At 51.3% G+C, this 20,859-nt stretch overlaps 1 protein-coding gene across 4 annotated transcripts in view; it reads right to left on the bottom strand.

The window, feature by feature from the left end:
• Nucleotides 1-1,412: 1,412 nt before the first annotated feature.
• The window catches only part of SYT6 (synaptotagmin 6), a gene marked incomplete at both ends in the record, with an annotated part of 57,483 nt that continues 38,036 nt past the window's right edge, over nt 1,413-20,859 (bottom strand). For 2 of the 4 annotated variants that reach the window (XM_082673455.1, XM_082673457.1), the window contains 4 exons: nt 1,413-1,484; nt 6,766-6,916; nt 8,125-8,296; nt 12,754-12,874. In XM_082673455.1, the coding sequence (XP_082529581.1) occupies nt 1,413-1,484; nt 6,766-6,916; nt 8,125-8,296; nt 12,754-12,874 (516 nt within the window). Of the gene's footprint in view, nt 1,485-3,213; nt 3,232-6,765; nt 6,917-8,124; nt 8,297-12,753; nt 12,875-20,859 lie in introns of those variants that run through there. The other 2 variants (XM_082673458.1, XM_082673456.1) reach the window with 2 other exon arrangements.

Raw genomic sequence — 20,859 nt, 5'->3', positions numbered from 1 at the left:
ACACAAGGTGTGTGAACAGTTTTTACGTTCTTGACCTGCCATTGTTGAAGGAAGCGCTTCTTCAGCAGACTTCAGCAGCAGTCACACGCACAGCTCTGGAAATTGGCATTTCACAGCCACAAACTGAAGTGAAAACCCACCCACACATCTACCAGGGCTATACAGACTGAGATGGAGCAAATCAATCTAGTTCTAGGGGGTTGGTGGGAAGGCCACTATTAACTCAACAGAAATGGACGATTACAATACAGAATAGTTCAAACATTCTTTTTTCCTAAACTGAATTTGACCTACGGTAGAGATCTAAAGAAAAAAAAAAAAAAATCCTTCACTACCACTGAAACAAACACTAAAGTCCTTTATCATCTATAGAACTAAAGTTTAAGATGAACATTGTCCTAGCATCTAGGGGGCTGAAATAGACTTAAGCTGACTTGGTTTCAATCAAGAAGGTACTGTTCATAAAAAGACTACACCTATTCCTTGGATTTCAAAACTTCCCATTCAGAAAAGAACATTGTATGTAGTTTTTTCTTTGATCTCTTTAGGCATTTTAAACAGTTGCTTGATACTTCATGGAACTATAAAGCTAGGTATAACGCAGAAATCATTCCAGAACATATGTGCTTCCTTTTTTTTTTTTTTTTTTACAAGAAGGTTATTTTTGAGAACAAAGATCTTGTTTTCAAACAAATATGGTCATTAGCTGTGGCGCGTCAGAAAACATAGGGCATGTTCGTTTCAACAGAATTATTCCTAAAGGAAGTGACTCAGTTCCCATGAGGAATCAAGACATGTTCAATTCACGAGGACTGGGAGAGAGGAGCCCTGCACGACCAGCTGAAGGTTCACAGATAGCTCGGAATGCTCCCAATTTCAACATGGGGCCAGGAGTCCACATCTCGGTTTATGTCACATCAGCAAAGAGCTTCTAAGAGTCGTAAGCAGTAGCCTTTGTAAAGGCTCTTCGCTGAAGCCCACTTAACAAAGTAGCCATTGCCCGTCTCCCACTTCCCTCTCCTCCGGGGTTAGGGAGTTCAGTGGAGACACAAAATTTCAGAAACTCAAACCACCTCCCCCTCAAAGACGACTATGTTACACTGTATTTAATAGAACAAATGTCAGGGCTCTCCCCTCTTTTTTTTTTTTTTTTTCTCTTCTTTTCTTCCTGACAACAGATCCATAAAAAGTGAAAGAACCAGAAAAACATCACCTTGGGAGACAGAAAAGACTAAGACAGATCTGACCACACGACAATTGTCTCGGCCTTGACCTACACGGGGCAGCTAAGACTCTGGAGTGAGAGGCACTGCCCCTACCGCCGCTGCTGCACAACACTGTGTTTAGACGGTTGAACAAGTGCAAAAAGAACCCTGCTGAGTCTCGTTGGTGTGGCCCGGCCCGCGTGCAGCTCAGGGTGTCGGAGGTGGTCTCGGAGACGGGCACGAGCTCTCGCTGTCGAAGCTGGCGGCTCGGCCCTGCCACTGGGGAGAGGAGAAAAAGCCACTTACCCGTTGCCAAGGGAATGTATATTTCAACTTTTGAAGCTCATCCGGCCCATGCACTGAATTCACCTTTTCCCGGCTTTTCATAAGCTTTCGTGAATTTTGCTGTTAGCCATGCAAAGACGTAAGGAGACCAGCTTTCGAGCTTCTAGTTTGGAAGGCCTGATTTTTAGAAAAGACCTGCTGCAGAGATAATGAAAGCTTTCTCTAGCGTGTGGAATGCATGCGTGCAGGTGTGTGTGTGTGCACGTACGTGCGTGCGTGCACGTGCGTGCATGTGTGTTAGTTAATGAGGTGCTATGACTGGACCATTTCTGAATGCTTCAGCCATTTTTCACGCTGAAAATCGGATTTTGTTAGCAGCGAAAGAGGCCGTCTGCAGAGTATGCCCTTACGGCCAAGATCCTGCAATCATGAATTCTTAGCAGTTTGTCTGGGAGCTGTTCGTACAGCTAAAGCCCTGATCTCGCTTCAGCGCTGGGCTCTCCTCTTCAGTCTGAGTGCTTCCCGGGGGGAACTTCACACTCAACTTGTGAAGAGGTGGGAGGAGATGGCAGCCCCCTGCCCTTTCGGGTGCCTCCACCTTTCTTTTCCTCCCTCTCCTGTCTCACAGGCTGCCACCCCCTCAGCCCGACTCTAACCCCTCTGTGAAGATGGTGATGTAATGAGGTGTAATGGAGTGAGGAGAGGGCTGAGGGTGGATGACCCACGCTTGGACCATCGAACCCTTCTCTACATTGAAAAGCCAGGCAGAGCTGGAGCCATGTTTTCTGGACAAGGATCTGACCCTGTGAATATTCCAGAGCCGTCTGGTGACTGTATAACTTCAAAGCAAGTCAGTGTCCACTGCTCACTCCATCCTTTCTGTGAGCAGAGGAGATGCCATACTCTCCTAGGTGCCTGCGGGACAAGGCTCCAGGGAGAGAAGTTAGGTACGTGGGTGAGATGGCCTTTCTGAACCTGAAGTGCAGCCCGTTTTGCTTCTCATGGGTTTTTGGGGTCTCCATGTGGAGGGATGGGGCTGAGGAGAAGTGGACTACACCTCTGTGTTATGTGTAGGGGTAGGATGGGGAAGGACGTGGTCCCTTCTCCACCCCACACCTCACAACACAGCCCTTTCTAGACAGAGCCAAGCCACTTAAGGATTAGACCATCCCTTCCAGCATCTCCTGTGGGAACCCACAACGCAGAGGAGAGACCCAGACCTGCTGATTGCTTTCATGTTCCTGGCTCTTAGGAAAGCCTCTGTCACCTGTCCCCAGGCTCGGTCCTTCATGGTCCCTTAGTACCCACTGGGCAGGCCAACCTGAAGATCTTTACAAGTAATCAAAGGCTGGACAGGCAGGTATTGATGACCACCATAGCGTGACCTGGGCCTGAGCAATCTTAGCATGCGAAACCCGGAGGCAGGCCTGGGGGATCATCGAGGCTAGCTCTTTTGTTCTTGCAGATAAGAAAACCAAGACACAGAGGAGTCAACGCACAGCTCGTTAGGAGCAGAGCCAGGATCTGAGGCCAGGTCTCCTAACTCCGTCCACACTCAGTGTTCCCTCCGCTCCATCCTGTGGCCACCTTTGCACCTGGCCACATCAGGAGAAGAAGGAGACACACAATGGAATAAGAAACCTAACCTCTTTGGTGCCATACCAGGTACTTACTCCTAACTCCGGTGGCAGTCTCTCTGATTGCAGCATCCACGTGAGTGAAATCACAACCGAGGGTTTCCCTGGTGAAATATTTTACATAAATAAATGCCTGGTTTTTGAGCCCACTGTGACTTCTGACTCAAGTGTTTCTTAACCAGAAGGTGACATAAGATGATTACTAATGCTTTCATTTAACAGATCTTCATTTTAGAGCTTCTGCTTTTTCTGTTACAACCTTTAATGTCGGTGAAAGGTACATTGTAATTACTGGCTTCTCCCCTGGGTAAGCATGCCTCTTAAACAACCCGACTGATAGGCCAGCTCAGAGGAGGAGAAAAAGAAAGGGCTACACAGAGTACATCTTTCTTCCTTTATATAATAGCTCAAAGAGAAGTCACACGGAGCATAATTGTTTATCCAGGACACATGAAGAAGGCACACTGGCTCCCCTGCCAGCCCCTGATTTTTCCTGTGAAGATAAACAGAGGGAGGAGATGGGGTTCCTGGACAACGGGAAGATGAATGGTTCCTGCAGGCTTATCACGGTGGCTCTGAAATAGCATGAATTGGTCTCCGGGACACCAATGAGGATGATTATTCAAGGGCGGCTGTGGTCCAGTGAGATCTTTTATTGTTCTGAAATGTGTGACATTCCAACAGAGATATAAAATCTCTGGCAGATGATCTGAATTTGACCCTTCATAGTAAACCGCCTTGGAGAAGATCGCTGGTCAACGTGGGCTGTGTGTGTGGTGACAGCGACAGCACGTAGCATTGGGCAGGAGTGCTGAGAGGAAAGAGGCCACAGCCTCTGCTGGGGAAGGATGCTCACTGTGGCTTAATCAATTTTTATTCATGAAAAAACCCCAGCAGGGAAAAATACCTTTTCAGTTAAATTGTTCCTTCAACCTAATTTTAAAACTCCAAACAAACAAGCCACTATGGTGCCCTCTGTTCTCGTTAATAAAAAAGAAATGAGGGCTTCCCTGGTGGCGCAGTGGTTGAGAGTCCGCCTGCCGATGCAGGGGACACGGGTTCATGCCCCGGTCCGGGAAGATCCCACGTGCCGCGGAGCGGCTGGGCCCGTGAGCCATGGCCGCTGAGCCTGCGCGTCCGGAGCCTGTGCTCCGCAACGGGAGAGGCCACAACAGTGAGAGGAAAACGAAAAAAAAAAAAAAAGAAATGATCACAGCACTTGAAACTCCTCTAAGAAAGGTAGAATATAAATATAGTGCTTTCTAGATATGATGCCACTTATCTTCCCAGGAGGGGGAGAATAAGAGTTTTGTATGTATTATACAAATGGGAGAAACAAGCTCCAAGAGCAAGGTTCTTGCTCAGTGTCCAGAACAGGACCAAAAAGAAGGCAGGAGCTCTAAGGATGATTGAGATGATAAATGTTCAAGTACAATGCATCACATGAACACAAAGAGGGTGTATTTAATGTTACCCTAGTGGTTTTTAGATGCATCTCTATACAGGTACTTAAACTGTGGATGCTAAAAAGTGCAGGTACACATTTTTACAAATTTGTACTGAAGAAATCCTAAGTCGCCAAGATGAATGTCATTTTCAGCTTCTTCACACAGAGAAATGATCAGCTGAGCAGAAAATGGAAGGCCAGGGAGTGGGGGAAGGGAAAGTCTCGGGAACTTGGTGTGCGAGGTGAAGAAAAAAGTAAACCCAAAGGATATGAATCAATTTATTCTCTTTCCGTTTTCCATATACTGTTACTTTCCCTTTTCTGTCTTATCAAATATTCATTTTCAAGGACTTGGTTCTACTTTATCTTTCTTTTGTAGTCTGGACCAGTGAGTTGGAGTTCTCAAAGCAACAGGACTTGAAATCAATTATTGGGCTTAATTAGGTGGTATTCGTCATGGAGAGCGATGCTGGGGCTGAGCCCCAGCCCCTCTGTGCTACCCTGCACCTCAGCCCCATCTCCAGCCACTGTTGGCTGGTTACTCCAGTCTGTGTGGCCAGACTAACCAGGTAACAGCAATGGATTATTGCAGCTTCAAGGTCAGAAAGGCGATGCAAGTTGTGGGCTCACCTGCCACCTGTTGTCCTGTCATTTTGGGCCAGAGTTTCCTAGAAAAGCTGAGATGGGAGGAGCCCACCCCCCTCATTTTACCAACCAGGAAACTGAAGACCAGGTGGGGCAGTGAGGTGCCTGAGGCCCTGCAGCCCATCAGAGGCCTCTCAGCTCCCATTCCTTGCCCCTGCCCCACGCCATCCTGAACGTTTTAGTATACTTATTCTATCCTTAAATATCTGCAAAGGATTTTAAAAGGAGGGGTGCCACACCCCCTCTCTAGACTGAATCAGCCCTGCAGTCGGTGAGGTGCTGGATGCCCACTGGCTGCCTCCTGTGTAGGTGCAGGCTGGTTGTGTGTACCTCACCCACACCCTGCAGAGAGGGCCTTCTGGAAGAAAGGGGAGCCCAGGAGCTGAGGGACTGGCCTCACTCATTAAAGCTCCACAGCTGTGGTAAAACCAAGGCAAACACCAGACAGAGATGTGAAGCCTCGCGCTGCTGGCCAGCAGGCTTGACCACCCTGAGAGGGAAGAGGAGACGGCGGATCCTCTGGGTTTGCTGCCCACACCTTTTCTGTGTCATAGAACACGGGGAAGGGGTTACGCTGCTTTTAAGCTGAGGGGCCATGTGGCTTATTTTTTTATTAGTAGATTTTCCAATTTTTATACAACTCTCTAGACTCCCTGGCTGGAAACCTATTAAAATGAGTGAATGATCACCCGGCTTTCTAGGATATGGGTGGAAGTAATAAGATGAGGTTTAAAACTTGCTCGGCTACCCCCATGTCCCAAACCATTTAAGAAAAAGCCGGCCAGAGGACCACAAAGGTGATGAACGGCAGGATCTTAAATTGGTGCTGTTTGGTGGAGGTGGGGCAGGCTTGTGTCACTGGAAGGAACATTTTCTTTGCAGCTGAGAGACCAATAACTAGCTCAAGATTATGCTGCAAGTTGGAAAGGTCCAGGGCTGGAGCCCAAGTCTCGGGACTCCCAGGCAGTGCTGTGTCCATTACGTCTCTGTTAGGATCCGGCTGGAAACTGGGCCACCTTGAAGCCACACTCTCTTCTCCAACAACGGGGAGAAGCAACGTTCACGAGGGTAGGATCCTCTCTCTGGCCAGCTCCATCCACGTGGCGAGAACTGCCCCAGGACTGTCTGGCTAGAGCCTCAGGGAACTTACTGCTTCGACAGGGGTAGAATTTCTTGCCAAGTTCTGATCTCACCCTCTTGGGGCTCTCTCTGAAAGGACTGACTTGGCTCAGGGACTTCGTGGAAGCATTCCGGACCTGGCACAGTGAGCTGCCGGGAAGGCTTCCTCCAAGTTTTTCTTTTCTGTTTTGAACTCAGTGTCACTTTCAATATACTCAACATCAAAGGCTTTTTGTCAAGCAGTTTCCCACCATCTTCCCCGTTTCCTTTCTGCCTGTTACACCCTGGGTGAGAAGCATGTATGCCCCCCCCCACCAGTGCCCCCCAAGGACCCACAAAGGCGAGGTCTCACGGCAGCCAACTGCCATTCTCCAGCCCACGCTGCCATGCAGCAAACATGCCAAGGGCCAAGCGTGACCTCACCCACCTCTCTGAAGGATTTCTTTACCTCCACCAAGGAGTGCCAGTGTGCGATGGGCTTCCGCGGGTATGCCAGCATCTCGTTCCAGTGGTCCCTGCCCAGGCCTTCGGCACTGATCCCCACACGACAGACTCCTATGATCTCGTTGTGGCCCACTCTAAGGGAGAAACAAAGGGCCTGGCATCGGTGACCAGACATGCTCTCAGAAAGGGAAGTCCCGCGGTCTCGGTCTCAGCCCCCCAGGTCTAACTCAGAATACTGAGCTCTGTAAACAGATGCTTGGCAGGCCCTCAGGGTGCCAGCGACGGTAAAATACTGCCCAGCCTCCCTGGGTGGACATTGGACACAGACAGATGAGCAAAAGGTTCTCAACTTGTTTGGAATCTCAGGAATGGTGGGCAGATGGCCTGACTCTGGGGAGTGGGAGAGTTTAAGTCTCTTCCTTTATTTGACTCAGCGAGCACTTGAGACATTAGCGCTATTGGGAAATAAATCAACCTGCTCTGAGTACCATTTCTCCATACCTAGCGGCTGTGATGTGATTTATTCGCTCAGTAAGAACATCAATCATCACTCATATTTGTTCACCCAGCATCTACTATGTCTGGGAACTTGTGCTAAAGATCCTGGATTGAGGCTTTACTGCATGTTTTTTTTCTCCTTCAGTGAAAGTGACACCTGGAGAGAAGGAGTCACAGTGGCTGACGTAGTTGGAGAATGTGTTTGAGCGAGCCTTGACGGGGAGGCAGGATTTGGAAAGTGGTGGAGAAGAAACACATACAAGGTGGGAAATCAAGTTGGATGGATGTGCTGGGTCCAGATCTGGAAGGTCTCGAGAGTCCAGGGGAAGAGCTTGTCCAGACAGCAGGAGCTACTGATGGTTCTTGAGAGGGGCAGGCCCAGGAACAAAGTGGTCTTTTAGGAAGGTGTGCCTTGGTATGTTGGCTGGGTTGAGGCAGGAAGTGATGGAGGCAGGGGTCAGCTAGGAGGGCTGCACAGACATCCCCAAGTGGGAGTGGTAGCAGCAGTGGAAATGGAGAGGATGGGGGGAGGGGGGTGGGCGGGATTCTAAAGGACAGATGCCAGATGGAGGAATGGGAATAGTCGGGGGTGAATTCAGGGAAATTGATGGGTGGGGCAGCCCCTGATGGAAATGAGCCCATTGGGAAGTGAAGCTTGAGCTTCTACTTTGGCGGGGAAGCCATGCTTTTCCTCAAACTCCTGTACCCTCCTTGGGTGGGGCCAGATTTGAGACCAATGAGTGTCTGAGCCATGAACCACAAGGTCCAAGGTCCGAGAGCCCTGTGCTGCACTGAGGTGGGGACGAGGGGCAGGGAATCGTGGCCCTCAGGGACCTGTACCTACCTATCATAATCCATGACCGAGATGAGCAGACTGACTTGATCCATATTCTCCGGGGGAATGTCAAAGATGATGGCCTCGTTGTAGACGGGGTTGAGGGTGTTCTTCTTTATGGTGGTTTTCTTCTTCTTCAGTCTCCGCCCGTCACAAAGCAGGGACACTTTGACGTATGGATCTGTGCCAATGGGGGCAGTGAGAAGGGAAGGGAGCCTGTTAAACAGATGTCCTTAAACATCCTGTGCAGCAGAAGGATGGAAGCCCCAGACCTACTGTTATTCTCAGATGGTATCAGTGGGTTGTTAAAATAATTAAACCACCTTGTATTTAGGTAGCACACCTGTCTCTGCAGATGCTCTGCGCTTAATAAACACAGAGTCTTTGGTGACCTCAGGCTTCTTAGCAGAGTGCTTAACGGACTTCCACTAATGGGGAAGCTGGCCCCACATCAGACAGGATACTTGCCCGTGGGTATGCAGTTCACTAAATCTCAACTCTATGGTTGGCTGGCCGGCTCCAAAGGGTGGGGAAGCTAAACAAAGGCACTCTGTTCCCTTCACCTACTTGCAGGCTTTTCTCTGGGGGGTCTTGTCAGCATTATTAACCAAAGCATAAAGTGGGTAAAAATAGAATCGATGACACCCAAGGAGTAGCAATGAGACAGAGTAAATGAACAGCGACAGTCACGATGCTTGTCTGGTCCTCCCTACCTGAGGACAGGATTATGGGTCTCATTGTCCCATCAAGCTCATTTCCATCTGGCATCAGGGAGTGGGTAGGAGCCCTGCTCTCTGCCTCCCCGGAAGCTGTTTGTGCCCACTCTGGGCAGTGGAGGAGGAGGGTGCCGTGGCCGGGGGACTGAGGGAGGCAGCCTCCTGGGACTCAGGGTGGCCGGCTGCCATTTCATCTCTCAGTGGGATCTTGGATCCAGCCCTCGAGGAGATGTCTTTTTACTGACCTCCCACGCGCCTCCCATCCTTGTCCCTTCTTTAGTTTTCTGAATGGGTATTTCATGGTCAGCTTCCTACCCTGAAATTTTCTACTCATCCAAGTGAAGTGACACCGATTGTATCTCATCGCTCTGGTGTCTCAGTCACCGTCATAACTGTTATTTATGCTGCACAACTCAAGAAACGGGAGGGCAACACACAGGTAATAACAGCTTTTGAGACACCGATGTGCTGAGACACCTGCTTGCCCAGAAGCCAGGGCTCCTGTGACTCTGTCAGGAGGTGCGGACCAAGCAGCCGCTCCCAGCTCCTCATTCACAGGCGTATGACTCTATCTCCTGGGCACCCAATTACCCAACGAGGCGCTCATGCTCCCTGGGAAATTGTTCAGGTGGCGGAAGAGGTGCACAGCTTTGGGGAAGCTACAGAGACCTGTGACATGGGATCAGAAACTCAAGCCTTAAAGGCAGTTCTGTAGATGCCCACATGTGCTACGGACTCACCAACGTGACAGCAGCAGCTGTGCCTTAGCCGTGGGGGCACTTGGGTTTATGGGGTACCTGGGGAGACCATGAGGTGTTTAATCACCCTGCTGTCTCTGACGACCCATTTGCAAGGGTTCTCTCTCAGGAGGACGTTCAGTAAAAAGGAAGGAGGAGTTCCTAGAACTGCTGTGAGATAGCTTTCTCGTGTCCGCAGGCTCCATTCCCTATGGATACGCCCCGGACCGTGTTGAGGTCCAAGCAGATGGGTGGGGTAGCTACCTCCGAGGCCTGTTGTTAACTTGGCAACCTCTATGCTCCTGAAGTGTGAACATTGCCTTGGAAAGCGTCTTCAGGCTTGAGGCTGCCCAAGTCCTGCCTCATCCCCTGCCATACCTATTTCCATACACACCCACAGCGGAGCAAACCTCCATGTCGCCAGGCTTGGAAAGATGTGACAGAGCCACCTGTCCCACGGGCCACTAGGCAAATGCCTGATGACTAGCTGGGAGATTCTCAGCTTCCTTCCCCACCTCTATTCACTCGTATGAGGCGTATCTAATTTATAAAATTCAGTGGGTGTTTCCCTTGAAGGAACCCATACTCTCACCATCAACAAGAGGCTAAGCAGAGAGAGGACTCTTCCTTAGGGTTTTTGCTCTAGGGCAGAAGCCTGTGCTTCTAATGGAATGCTGGCTCCAGACGACCTCTGAGGCCCTTTCCTCTCCTGCAGCCAATGATGTTTATGCAGCTGAGGGAGGGGGCACAACGACCAGCCGTGTGTTTCAGCCTCCTTGTCATGAGGGCCATCATAATTCAGCATGCAGTATGTGTCAGGCACCACGCTAAGAGATTTACACATATCATGTCAGTTAAACTTCATGTCAACCCTATAAAATATTCATCATCCCCCTCTTCTACATAGGGAAATTGAGGTTTGAGAGATTAAGAAACTTGCCTAAGATTTCAACTTAGCTCTGACTCCAAAGTTTACATTTGTAACCATTAGACTCAAAGCAGTAGGACCAGATGTGGCAGAGATGGGTGTGTTCACTCACTCACCATCCCTTTGGGGTATACTGATCCTTATTATTATTTTGTATTATTTTTTATTGTCATGGTTCTAGTGGATAGGTTTAAAGAATTGATTCATGACTAGTTTAGATCGAGGAGAATAGGAAGATCCTTGGTTTTAGAGGTCAAAGTCATATAAATCAAGAACATCCACTCCCTAGTTTAGTCCAACATCAAAGCAGTCCGGGCTGAAGGCAACCTCAAACTTACCCTCCAAAACAGGAGATCTAGTTTGAGAAGCCCCTGGCAGGTGTGTCCCCACAAAGTTCTTTAGCCTATAAATTCATTCATTCATTCATCCTTCAATACATACTTATTCAATGCTTAGTGTGTTCCATGAACTGTCCCAGACACTTGCTTACCTCAATGAACAAAATAGAAATCCCTAGCAAAAAGAGAACCCCTGAATCAAGCTGAGATTTAATACCAGATTCCAAACCCAGGTAGAAAAGAGAGGCAATCATGAGAGGGAGGTTAGAACTTAGCGTGAGAAAAGTCTCTCACCCCCAACCCTCTGATGTGGAACAGCCTTTACGATTGCCTTGGCGGCTTCGCTGTAAGCTCTCTCTCTAGCACATCAATTTAATTACACCAGAGAAGATAGTGTGGGGACTTGGGTAGCAAAATCCTATTTCCTTCAGCAGTCTTGAGCGTCCTCAGTGAATTTCTGTCCCTGCACACACTTATTTTGATATTAAAATGCAATCTACGTTGGTTGTATTTTTGGAGGAAGCCAGCTTGCTCTGCCTAAGAGCTTTGCACGTGTCGGAAGAGGTTCGTTAAGCTCCTCACCACATCCTGATGTGTGGTGGTAGCTTCAGTGGAAGGAGAGGCGTCAGGGCAGGTGCTAGAGGCATTGGGTCAGGAGCTATCTGGGGCAGCTTTTGGCCTGGAAGGTATGAGTGTTGCCGAGAGACAGTGCGGGCTGGGAGCAGAGGCTCTGAGGGATTCAAAGCCACCACAGATACACCTTACTTCAGCGTTTCTTGACCACCCTTCCCTGAAACCTCATATTTCAAGGCCTAATATCTCATCTTCTTCCAAATGCACTAGGTTGGGCCTGGGCCCAGATGTTTTCAGCTAGACCGGTCACTTCTTTATGGCAACTGTGATTACACTAAGGAAATAATTAATGAGTAAAAGGAAACCTCTTCCATATACTGCCAGCCAAGTTCAGAGGCACCTGTGGAGTGGATTTATATCGCTAACTGGGATCTCCAGAAGAGCCTCTTGGGTAGGGGTCTAGGGAAACAAACCAAGCCTTTCCCTGCATTTGCTACTAAGTGCAGCCCAGGCGGTTCTACGTGCCTGCTCTCCAGGATGCTCTACCCCATCCCTTGGGCTAACTTGAGCCGACACGGGGAAGGAGGCTCCTGGGACTCCTCTGTTATATCAAAACTCAAAAACCTTCTCTGACAATGACTTGCAGAATCGTGGAAAAGGATCAAACCTCTGACGCCGGGTCCAGCCTGCAGGCTCTGAGGCTGCGTCCAAACCAGCATCTCCTCGGTTACTAGAACAGGACTTCTTTCTCCTGCTGTACCTAGCAGCTCTCCTGGTGCTGAGACAGAGGCCCAGAGCCCTGCAGGAAAGCCTCAGATACAAGTGCACTTTGCTTTTCAGCGCCTCTGTTCCTTTGACTCGGTCTGCAGGGCTGCCATCGCTGCGTTGGACCTACAAACACTTAAGACACTCAAACTTGACATAACCCTTGGAAGTCCTGAGGCCTCACACAAACTAGAAAGATGTTCCTTAATTTTTTCAGCTATTTATTTGCTTCTTATTCTCTCCATCCTCAAAGAGAAAGAATGATAGTAATAGCCAATATCTACTGACTGCTTATTATGTATCTGGCACATTTCTAAGCATTTACTTGAATTAACTCGTTTATGCTTAAAGCAACCTGTGTAAGTTTTTTTTTTTTTTTTTTTCCAGATCAGGAAACCAAAGCATTACACCACAAGGAAGGGGCAGAACTGGAATTCAAAGCCAGACCATTTGCCTGCAGGGCTGTGCTCCTGTTCGAAGAATACTGACAATTCTTCCCCCTTCTCTCTGAACATCTCTCCACATCCTAATATCTAGGCTGCTGGCAGGCCACTTGGCCAGCACTCGGGTAGGAGAGGTACCTGAGTAGCCTGTGATGTCCATCGCCTTGAGGTTCCGACATTTGATCACAGTGAGGGTGAGCCTGCCTGCTGTGGGCAGGTAGCAGAGGGAGAACATGATCTCTCCCAAATCCACGCTTTCCTGCAAAGAAGCAGACAAGAGGGCAGATGAGGGGCACGCAGCTCCAGTGCAGCTGCAGGGCTGCTCCGGAGCCCAGGAGAAGGCTCTCTGAGGGAGAGCGCTATGTCTTTAAGGCCTGACGTTCTGGCCTCTACGCTGAGAGTAACTGGGTATAAAAGGCAATGATAACAACGCTGGGTCTTCAGCAGAATCTGTCCCCTTCAGTATTCCTTCTGAGCTCTGATCAGACTCTGGTCCTTGTCCTCCCCCTCCTGCTTTGGCCTCACCTGCCCTACCTCTGCCCTTTGGCTGCAGCCTCCAGACCACCAGGCCTTTTGGGGCCCAGCCCTATTCTCCAACTTACCCTTCTCAGTCACTGGACCCCTTGACTCCCCACCCTGCCTGGCCTGGGATCATGACAGTATTCTGTACAAGACCCGCTCTGGCCATCAGGGGTCCCCTCTCCCCACATATCTGGTTCTAGCTCTCAGCTCAGTCATTCTTTGTGAGTCCCTCTGCTTTGGCAGCTTCCTTGCCTCTCCTGAAACACATCTAGCCCTCCAACTTCCAGGCTTCAGTGTGGAAGCACAGGGAATCAGGACCTGCCCAGGATATGTGCTGACCAAGAAGACGTACACGCGTCATTCCAAGTTTGTGCCAGGGCTTGGATCCGCTTTGTCCTTAAATGTGGTCATGCTTCAGAAGTGAGCCCAGCATGGAGCACACGCTCTGCTGCCTCTCCTGCCCCTAGAATCGTCATGACCAGGGATCCCAATCCTAGGAAGTTTCTGAGCAACAGGGAATAGGAAAATGTCAAAGATGGTAAGCGTGTCCAGCTGTTGAATTAAACAGCACCCCGCTGGACTGCCTTCTCTTCCTGTGCCACGCCTGGTGGAGGAGGGTGCTGTCACTGCAAAACCTCTCCCTCGGGCTCTGAGGCTGACGTGGGGCTCCAAGACATGGAGGTGTTTCCCCTCTTAAATCTCCCAGACCCAGGGTAGAAGAAGAGGAGGTCGGGGTTTGGGCTGGCTCTGATTTCAGATGCAGATATCCATTTGTTCACTCATTCAGTCAGTCAACAAGTAGTAATTGAGCACCTGCTATGTGCCAGGTGTTGCTCTGGGAACTGGAGATATGGAAAAGAACAAAATAGACAAAAATCGCTGCTCTAACGGAGCTTACATTTTAATAGGACAAAGGACAAGAAAGATGGTAAGTAAGTTGGTAAAAAGGATCAAGGAGAAAAAAATAAGGCAGGGAAACAGGATATGAAATGCTCATGGGTGAGGCTATAGTTGTTGAAATTTTAGACAGGGTAGCCGGGGAGGCCTCCTGGAGGAGGTGACTTTTGAGAAAGAGCGCAGTCAAGGGTGGCTCCAAGTTTCTTGTCCCTTCTCCTCACAGAGAAACACCCTCTACTGGGGACTCCAAGAGACCCCTGATACTTGGCCTCACCTGGAGAATAACCCACCACCCCTTCCAGAGCCTGTGGTCTCAATGCTCTCCCCTAGGTGGCACTGATACCCACCCTTTCCCTAGCCCAGGATTTGTCCTTTTTTAACCCACTGGTGAATCAAATCCCAGGAGTAGCAGGTGAATCCTCCCGGCTCCCTGGGTGAAGAGGTGGAGGGGGCGGGGGTATTGGGGGTGGATGTGAGGGGTGGAAGGGTGGTGTCTGGCTGGGGCAGAGCTGGACACAGCGTAGAGAGAGCTACCCCCACCCCCCCCACCCCAGCACAAGAGCCAAGACCATCACCCACGAGCTCCTGTGCCCCCCGAAGCTCTTCTGTGACGGGCAGCTCCACCTCTGAGGCTCACAGCCACTGTGCAAGGCAGGGTGCATTGGCATTATTCCCTCCATCTCACAGAGAAGAATTCAGTGTTTAAACCTGGGTGTAAAGTCCTGACCAGGCTTGCGTGGCTGGTGGGAGACACAGCTGGACTCCGACCCTTAGGAGAGCAACGCCCTCCCAGCCCACCTAGGGAGCACCTCAAGGTAACCCTGGCTCCTCTAGACCTTAGACCACAACTTCACCTGTTCTTCTGTTTGTATTTGCCGAGAACCTGCTAGAGGCACCATGTTTAGTGGGGTGTAACCAATTAAAAGAAGGCACCAGGATCTCCCTCTCCCTCAGGGAGACACAGGAAGTGGCCCATGACAGGTGCTGTGGGTGTATGACTGTCCCCTCACGCAGCAGGGGTCGGGTCAGCAGTGCACCTGGCTGAATGTTTCATCTCTGGTGGGGGCACCGAGGTACAAGGAGGCCCCCAGCTCCCTTTATTTCCTTGTAACTCTCCAATCCTGCCCAGACTCAGAGAAACCCTTTCAGACGCAATAACAGGAATAAGAACCAAGGTTATTGCATGCGTACCAGGCGCCAAATCCTTTACTAAATTATCTCCGTCGAGTCGCACCACAGCCCCGTGAGGTAGGTGATCTTAGTATCCCTACTGCACACAGGAGGAAATGACTATTTGGTGAAGTTAAGCCTTTCCTAGGCCAGCGCGGCTGCTCGCACGCTCTCAGTGGCTCCCCTTGTTCGGCTCCTGGAATCAAGGCCCATCTTCCCAGCTTGCATTCCGAACCCTCAGCAACCGGGTCCTGTCTTCCCTCCTCACCTGATTATTTCTCTCTGTTCCTCTATGCCAACCCTCTACTCCAGCTGGCTGGTATATCTTTGGTCCCTTTGGCCAAAATGCCTCCTCCTCTTATCTTTGCTTGGACAATCCCATGCCTCTTGTAGGGCCCAGGGCCATGCCCCTCACAGGGTTCCTCGTCCAGGGTCCAGCCCACACAGAGCATATCTCCCCTACACCCCTGCAGCACTTTCTGTCCCTGAGCTGCTCACAGGTGTTACGGAGTCCCTGCCTCGCTGCAGCTGGGCCCTCCCATGCCGTCCAGGGACTGGAGGCCCCTTAGGGGCAGGGGCTTTGCTTTACACCTGCTGGGCTTCAGGGGTGCCCGATAGTATAAGAGGAGCTACACACACGCCCGGATAACGTTAGGGCCCTGGTGAGGAATCTGGAAGCTCCTAGGGCCCCCCTGTGAGGGGGGTGAACAAAAGGCTGCTGTCACCCTTTCCCCACACGGCTACTCTGGAGGCTTCGAAGGCTGTCTTGTCGCAGGAGTCTGAGCTGATTGGTTTGTGAGCTCGGAAGACTTGCCTGGGGATGTGGGAGATCCCTCGGGGTGAACGGAATCATCGGGGGTGCTATGGGCTGCCCTCAAGGATGGCTCCCTCTAGGGAGAGCACCGACCCAGCGGGCCCCCTCCTTTTGTGGTAGAACTGTGGCAGCTGGGGGGCACTCGTGGTGCTGAGTCTGCAGCCAGGTTTGGAACCCCCACCCCCATCCTGGTCCCTGCACTGAATAGTGAGCTCCACCCTCCATCGTTGGGCCCGGACAGGCAAAGGGAGTGAGCCAATATCCCCCTACGACTTGGACGCAGAGAGGAAACTGGGGCCGGGGGGCCCGAAGCCCAGTCCAGGACCTTCTGCTGTGGGTGACTGGGCCTCGCTGGACCTGATGCCAAGATAGCTGCTCTTGGCTCCGTGGATCAAGGGGAGTGTAATTCCCCTGCACACGTAGGCAGCAGAGGACGGGTTATTTGATAAAGGAAAATAAATGGGTTACTTTCGAGTAAATAGATGGAGCTGAGCAAACAGAGTCAGCATCTCCTGGTCGCCACCTTCCTCTCTGCAAAGCCAGGCCCAGCTTGACCCTATGGGCGGCCTTCCTGGGTTCTCTCAGCACCACCCCCTTTCTCAGGGGGTTTCAGTTCCAGATTCTGTGCACCTTGCCAGCCTTTTATCCTCATTAGGGATGTTTGCGACTTTGGCTTTAATAAAACCAGGGGTGACCAGGGGCCGCAGAACAGCCAGCGTCTTATTGCTTTCATCTTCACCCTCTGTCAGGGGAGGCCGCCATAGGGCCCCTGGCTGGTAATGAGCTCCCTGGTGCTGGGGAGGTCACTGCTGTCCAGAAAGCAGCAGAATCCAAGTTGCCCCTCTCGACTGCTAACCCAGGGGCTGACAGCGTGGGTCTGAGCCCAGTAGCAGCTGGTAAGCGTCTTGGCTAATGCTTGCAGGGGGTAGGCCTTCAGCCAGGATGTCGGCTCCTGGAGCAGTCTGTCCTTACGTGCATACAGCCTGTCCAGCTACGTTGTCGCCCGTTATGGTAGCACTCTCCCCTGGCTGCAGTATCCAGGCGTCTGGGCAGGAAGATTTGTAAAGGCCCATCTATTGCACCACACTGCCCTTGCTGTCCCCAGCTGCCCATCTGCAACAGCTCATTAAAGCACTTCTCTCTCCTTGATGCACTCACACAGCCGTAGGCATAGAAAAAAAATTCCTATCCGTGGACTGTCCCGGAAAGAGCAGTGAACCACAAGTCACTGCTTGTGGAGGCGTTAGTCCCTCCACCACTCACTAGCCCAGAGATGTCGGGCTCATCATTTCACATCTCTGGGCTTCGGTCTGCAAAAATGAGGGCGTTGCACTAGATGTTGTAGCCTTAAGGTCCCTGCCAGCCATAAAAACCAAGCATTCAAACTGGAAAATCCATTGTCAGGCATCATCAATTGAGATGGCCCAAGGATGCTTAACTGGTATCGGTTTATTACCCGCCTCAAGGTATCTAGCAACTTTGTTTTGAAATTCAAAGACACTCATTCCTTCCGTTCCTAATGCCCCCCAAGTGTTTTTTGTTCTTCTCCAGGGCTAGCCTTCCTCCTCCTACATAGGCAATGAGCAGCGTCAATGTCTCAGCATCCCTCTTGGGAATCCAGGCTGAGCGAAACAAGAACGATGCTTCCCCATCTCTTAGAGAACACTTCTAGTCTCTTAATCATTAAGTGGCTTGCCTGAATTTCCCATCAACAGCAGAGAAGCATCCGCTACACTTTCAGAAAAGCCACAGGAGAGTAAAAGGATCTCTGAAGCTCTAGGCAGAAAGTGCTGTTAAGTTACCCTGGGGCTGGGGGGCTGGAAGAGAGATGGGGTGGAAGCAAGTTTGCCTCCAATGGGTAAAGAAATGGCCAGTGAGCCTCTGTGTAGGCCTGGGGCTTGGAAGCGGGGTTAGAGGTGAATCAGATGTGGAGGCTGGATGCCGGGACTGCTCCCACAGCCCCCCCCAGACCTCTTCAGAGCCCACACCACGACCGTAACCTTTACCTTGATTGTGGGGTTATATGATGAATGCTGTGTCCTCATTAGATGGTGGGTTCTTTGGGAGCAGGGATAGGGTTTGGTGTTACTCATCATCAACTCCCACGTCTAGCCCAGGGCCTGATTCACAGTAAGAGCTCAGGAAATACTGGCTTGATGAAGGAATGGTTGAACCTATGGATTTGGGGTCAGGCCGATCTGGGTCCAGGTTCCAGCTCTGACATTTATGAGGAGTGCGGCTTACTTTAATCCTCTCACTGTCTTGGTTTTCTAATCTGTGAAATGGGGCTAATAACAGTATCTACCTCTTAGGACTGTTAAGATTAAATGAGGTAATTTGTGTAAAGCGCTTAGCATAGCGCCTGGCACAGAGTAAGCGCTCAGGAAGCATTAGCTGCTATTATAATTATTATAACTATAATGACTATTGTTATCAAGAGTTCACAGTCTTGGTGCAGGGGCAGAGGAGAGAAAGGCACGTGGGTAAGCAATGGTATCTGGCTTGATCAGTGAGCACTGTAAGAGAAGTGTGGACAGATGTAAGAGGTAGAGGAGGGAAGAATAAACTCTAAGAGGGATTTCAGGGTAGGCTTCCCAGAGGGGGTGATGCTTGGTAGGATCCGGTGAGGTGAGTGAAAGGAGCTGACGGCAGAAGAAACAAGCAAGCACATTCCAGGCAGGGGGTCAGCGGGTGCATAAAGACACAGGGGGCAGGCGCGGAGGTCCCACGTGGCTAGAGGGCAACGTGGACGCAGGGTGGGCAACAGGAGCCCAGACAAGGCTGTGAACGGGGCAGGGCCCACCGTGTCTGCCTCAGGGCCCACACCTAGCAGCTTGCCCTTGACCCTGCAGGTATCTTCTGCCCCATTTCCCTCTCAGCCCACCGCACCACCCTCCACCCAGACCGCCACGCCAGAGACTATCTTCACGTGTGTCATTCATTCGTCACCCGCTTGCTAAAGGTTCCCAAATACGGGGAGACAGTAGTGGTGAGACAGACGGAGTCCCAGCCCTCCAGGATCTTATATTCTGGAGGAGGGAGACAAAAATAAAGTAAGCAAGAGAGTATCCAAAGGTGCTGGGTGAACCAGGGCTGGGACAGAGGGTAGCGAATGGCGGGGTGGGGGTGGGGCAGTTTAGACAGAGGGGTCGGGAAGCCGGTCTGACCTGAGGGGGTGGGGAGGTGGCCTGCCAGGAGGGAACAGTGAGGACCACCACGGGAGTGGCTGACAGGCGCTGTGCTGGGGAGCCCCGGGTTAGGGAGACAGGCCCAGGTTTCAGAGGCCCTGAAAGATGTTTGCATTTTCTCCCCTCTGAAAAGCAGGACCTCAGCAGGCTTGCAGAAAATGAATGGCCGGGGGAAGAGTGGATGCCAGAAGGATCCCAGCTTCCTTGCCCTCCTGCAGCCTCCACACCCAGTCAGTTACCCCGCCATGCTGTTCTGCCACCTAAGGGTCCGCAGACTCCGAGGCCCTCTCTTCCCCTCCCGCCTGCACTGCCTTAGCTCTGACCTGCACCAACTCTTGCCTGGACCTCCCAGCTTTCTGACTCCCTCCCTCCGACCCCTCTGATCTATCCTCCTTGCTATAAACAGGGGGTCGTTCTCCTGCTCAGAATCCTTCAGTGGCTCCCCATTCCATACCTGTTTTGTAACTGGAAAACCCTTCTTCAAATGAAACATTGTTAGAAGTCCAAATATATACAACGGATGAAAAGTGGCTTAGAGACAAAGCACCCAGAGCTCCTACCTTCAGCCCCTCCCTGGAGCTTCCAGGAGTCAGCTTGAAAACCCCTTACCCACAGCATCATGGGGCACTCAGGATTCTTCATGATTTGGCCCTTGCCTTTCTTGCCAACCATTCTGGTCCAGGTGCCCTATTATGGGCTGTCTTGTCCTAAGTGCTCATATGTACCGAGCCGTATAAATTTCACAGAAGCCTACGGTTATCTGCATTTTCTCCACGGGGACCCTGATGTGCAGTGAGGCTGTGCCTCTGGCCCAGCCCACAGCTACTCCATGGCAGAGCTGGGATGTGACCCCAGGCAGCCAGGCTCGAGAGCCCCCAGTTTCAGGCACTAGAGCATCTTGCCTCTCTATAACTGCCCCTCCCAAACCCTCCAGGTTCTTTTGTACCTTCGTGTCTTCACCCTGTTCTTTCCACTGCCTGAAATAACCTCTCCCTCCCTCTGACTGTCCTGGACAACACTCCTCTTTCCAGCCCAGCTGTCCTGTTCCCTCCTCTTGGGTCACCTCCTCTCACTCCTCTGGTCTGACTTGGGGTGTCTCCCATGGCCCCTGGGTCTAATGGCCTAGGGGACAGGAGTTACAAACGCCTTGAAGCCCGGCAAGGCACATCTGGGAAGAAATCAGCAGGATCTGGTGACCCACTGGCCGAAGGGGATGCAGTGGAGGAGGGCAGAGACTGGCACCCCGGCTGCCCCATGCCCGCATGGCTGAATCAACTCTCTGCTGGGGGAGGGGAGCGGAGGGGGGGGTGCTTCTCCCCGGGTGCCAGAAGAGGGCTCCGGCTGTGAGCCCCGGGCTGTTCCCTGCTCCCCCTCGGGCCTGGGCTTGCAGGGCTGGGGAGAATGCCCAGCGCTGGGTGTGGCCGGGGTAGAAGGGTGGGCTGTGTTTGCTGTGCTGGGAGCTGGGGCAGCTTCTATTTCTTCTGACTTCCATGCCTGCTTTTTCTCTCAAGTGTTTTCTGCCCCAAGGGCATTGCAGCGTTATCAATAAATGATCTAGCGGAATGGAGGCGCCTTAAACGAACTCCATACACTCCGGCTGCAGCCTGTGTTGTGGACACTGAAAGCCTGGGACCCGGCCCGGCCCATGGAGAA

The sequence above is a fragment of the Grampus griseus genome, assembly GCF_964374135.1.
Source record: "Grampus griseus genome assembly, chromosome: 1".
NCBI lineage: Eukaryota > Metazoa > Chordata > Mammalia > Artiodactyla > Delphinidae > Grampus > Grampus griseus.
Note: the sequence above shows the minus strand (reverse complement) of the source record. Positions and strands in the feature narration are given on the sequence as shown.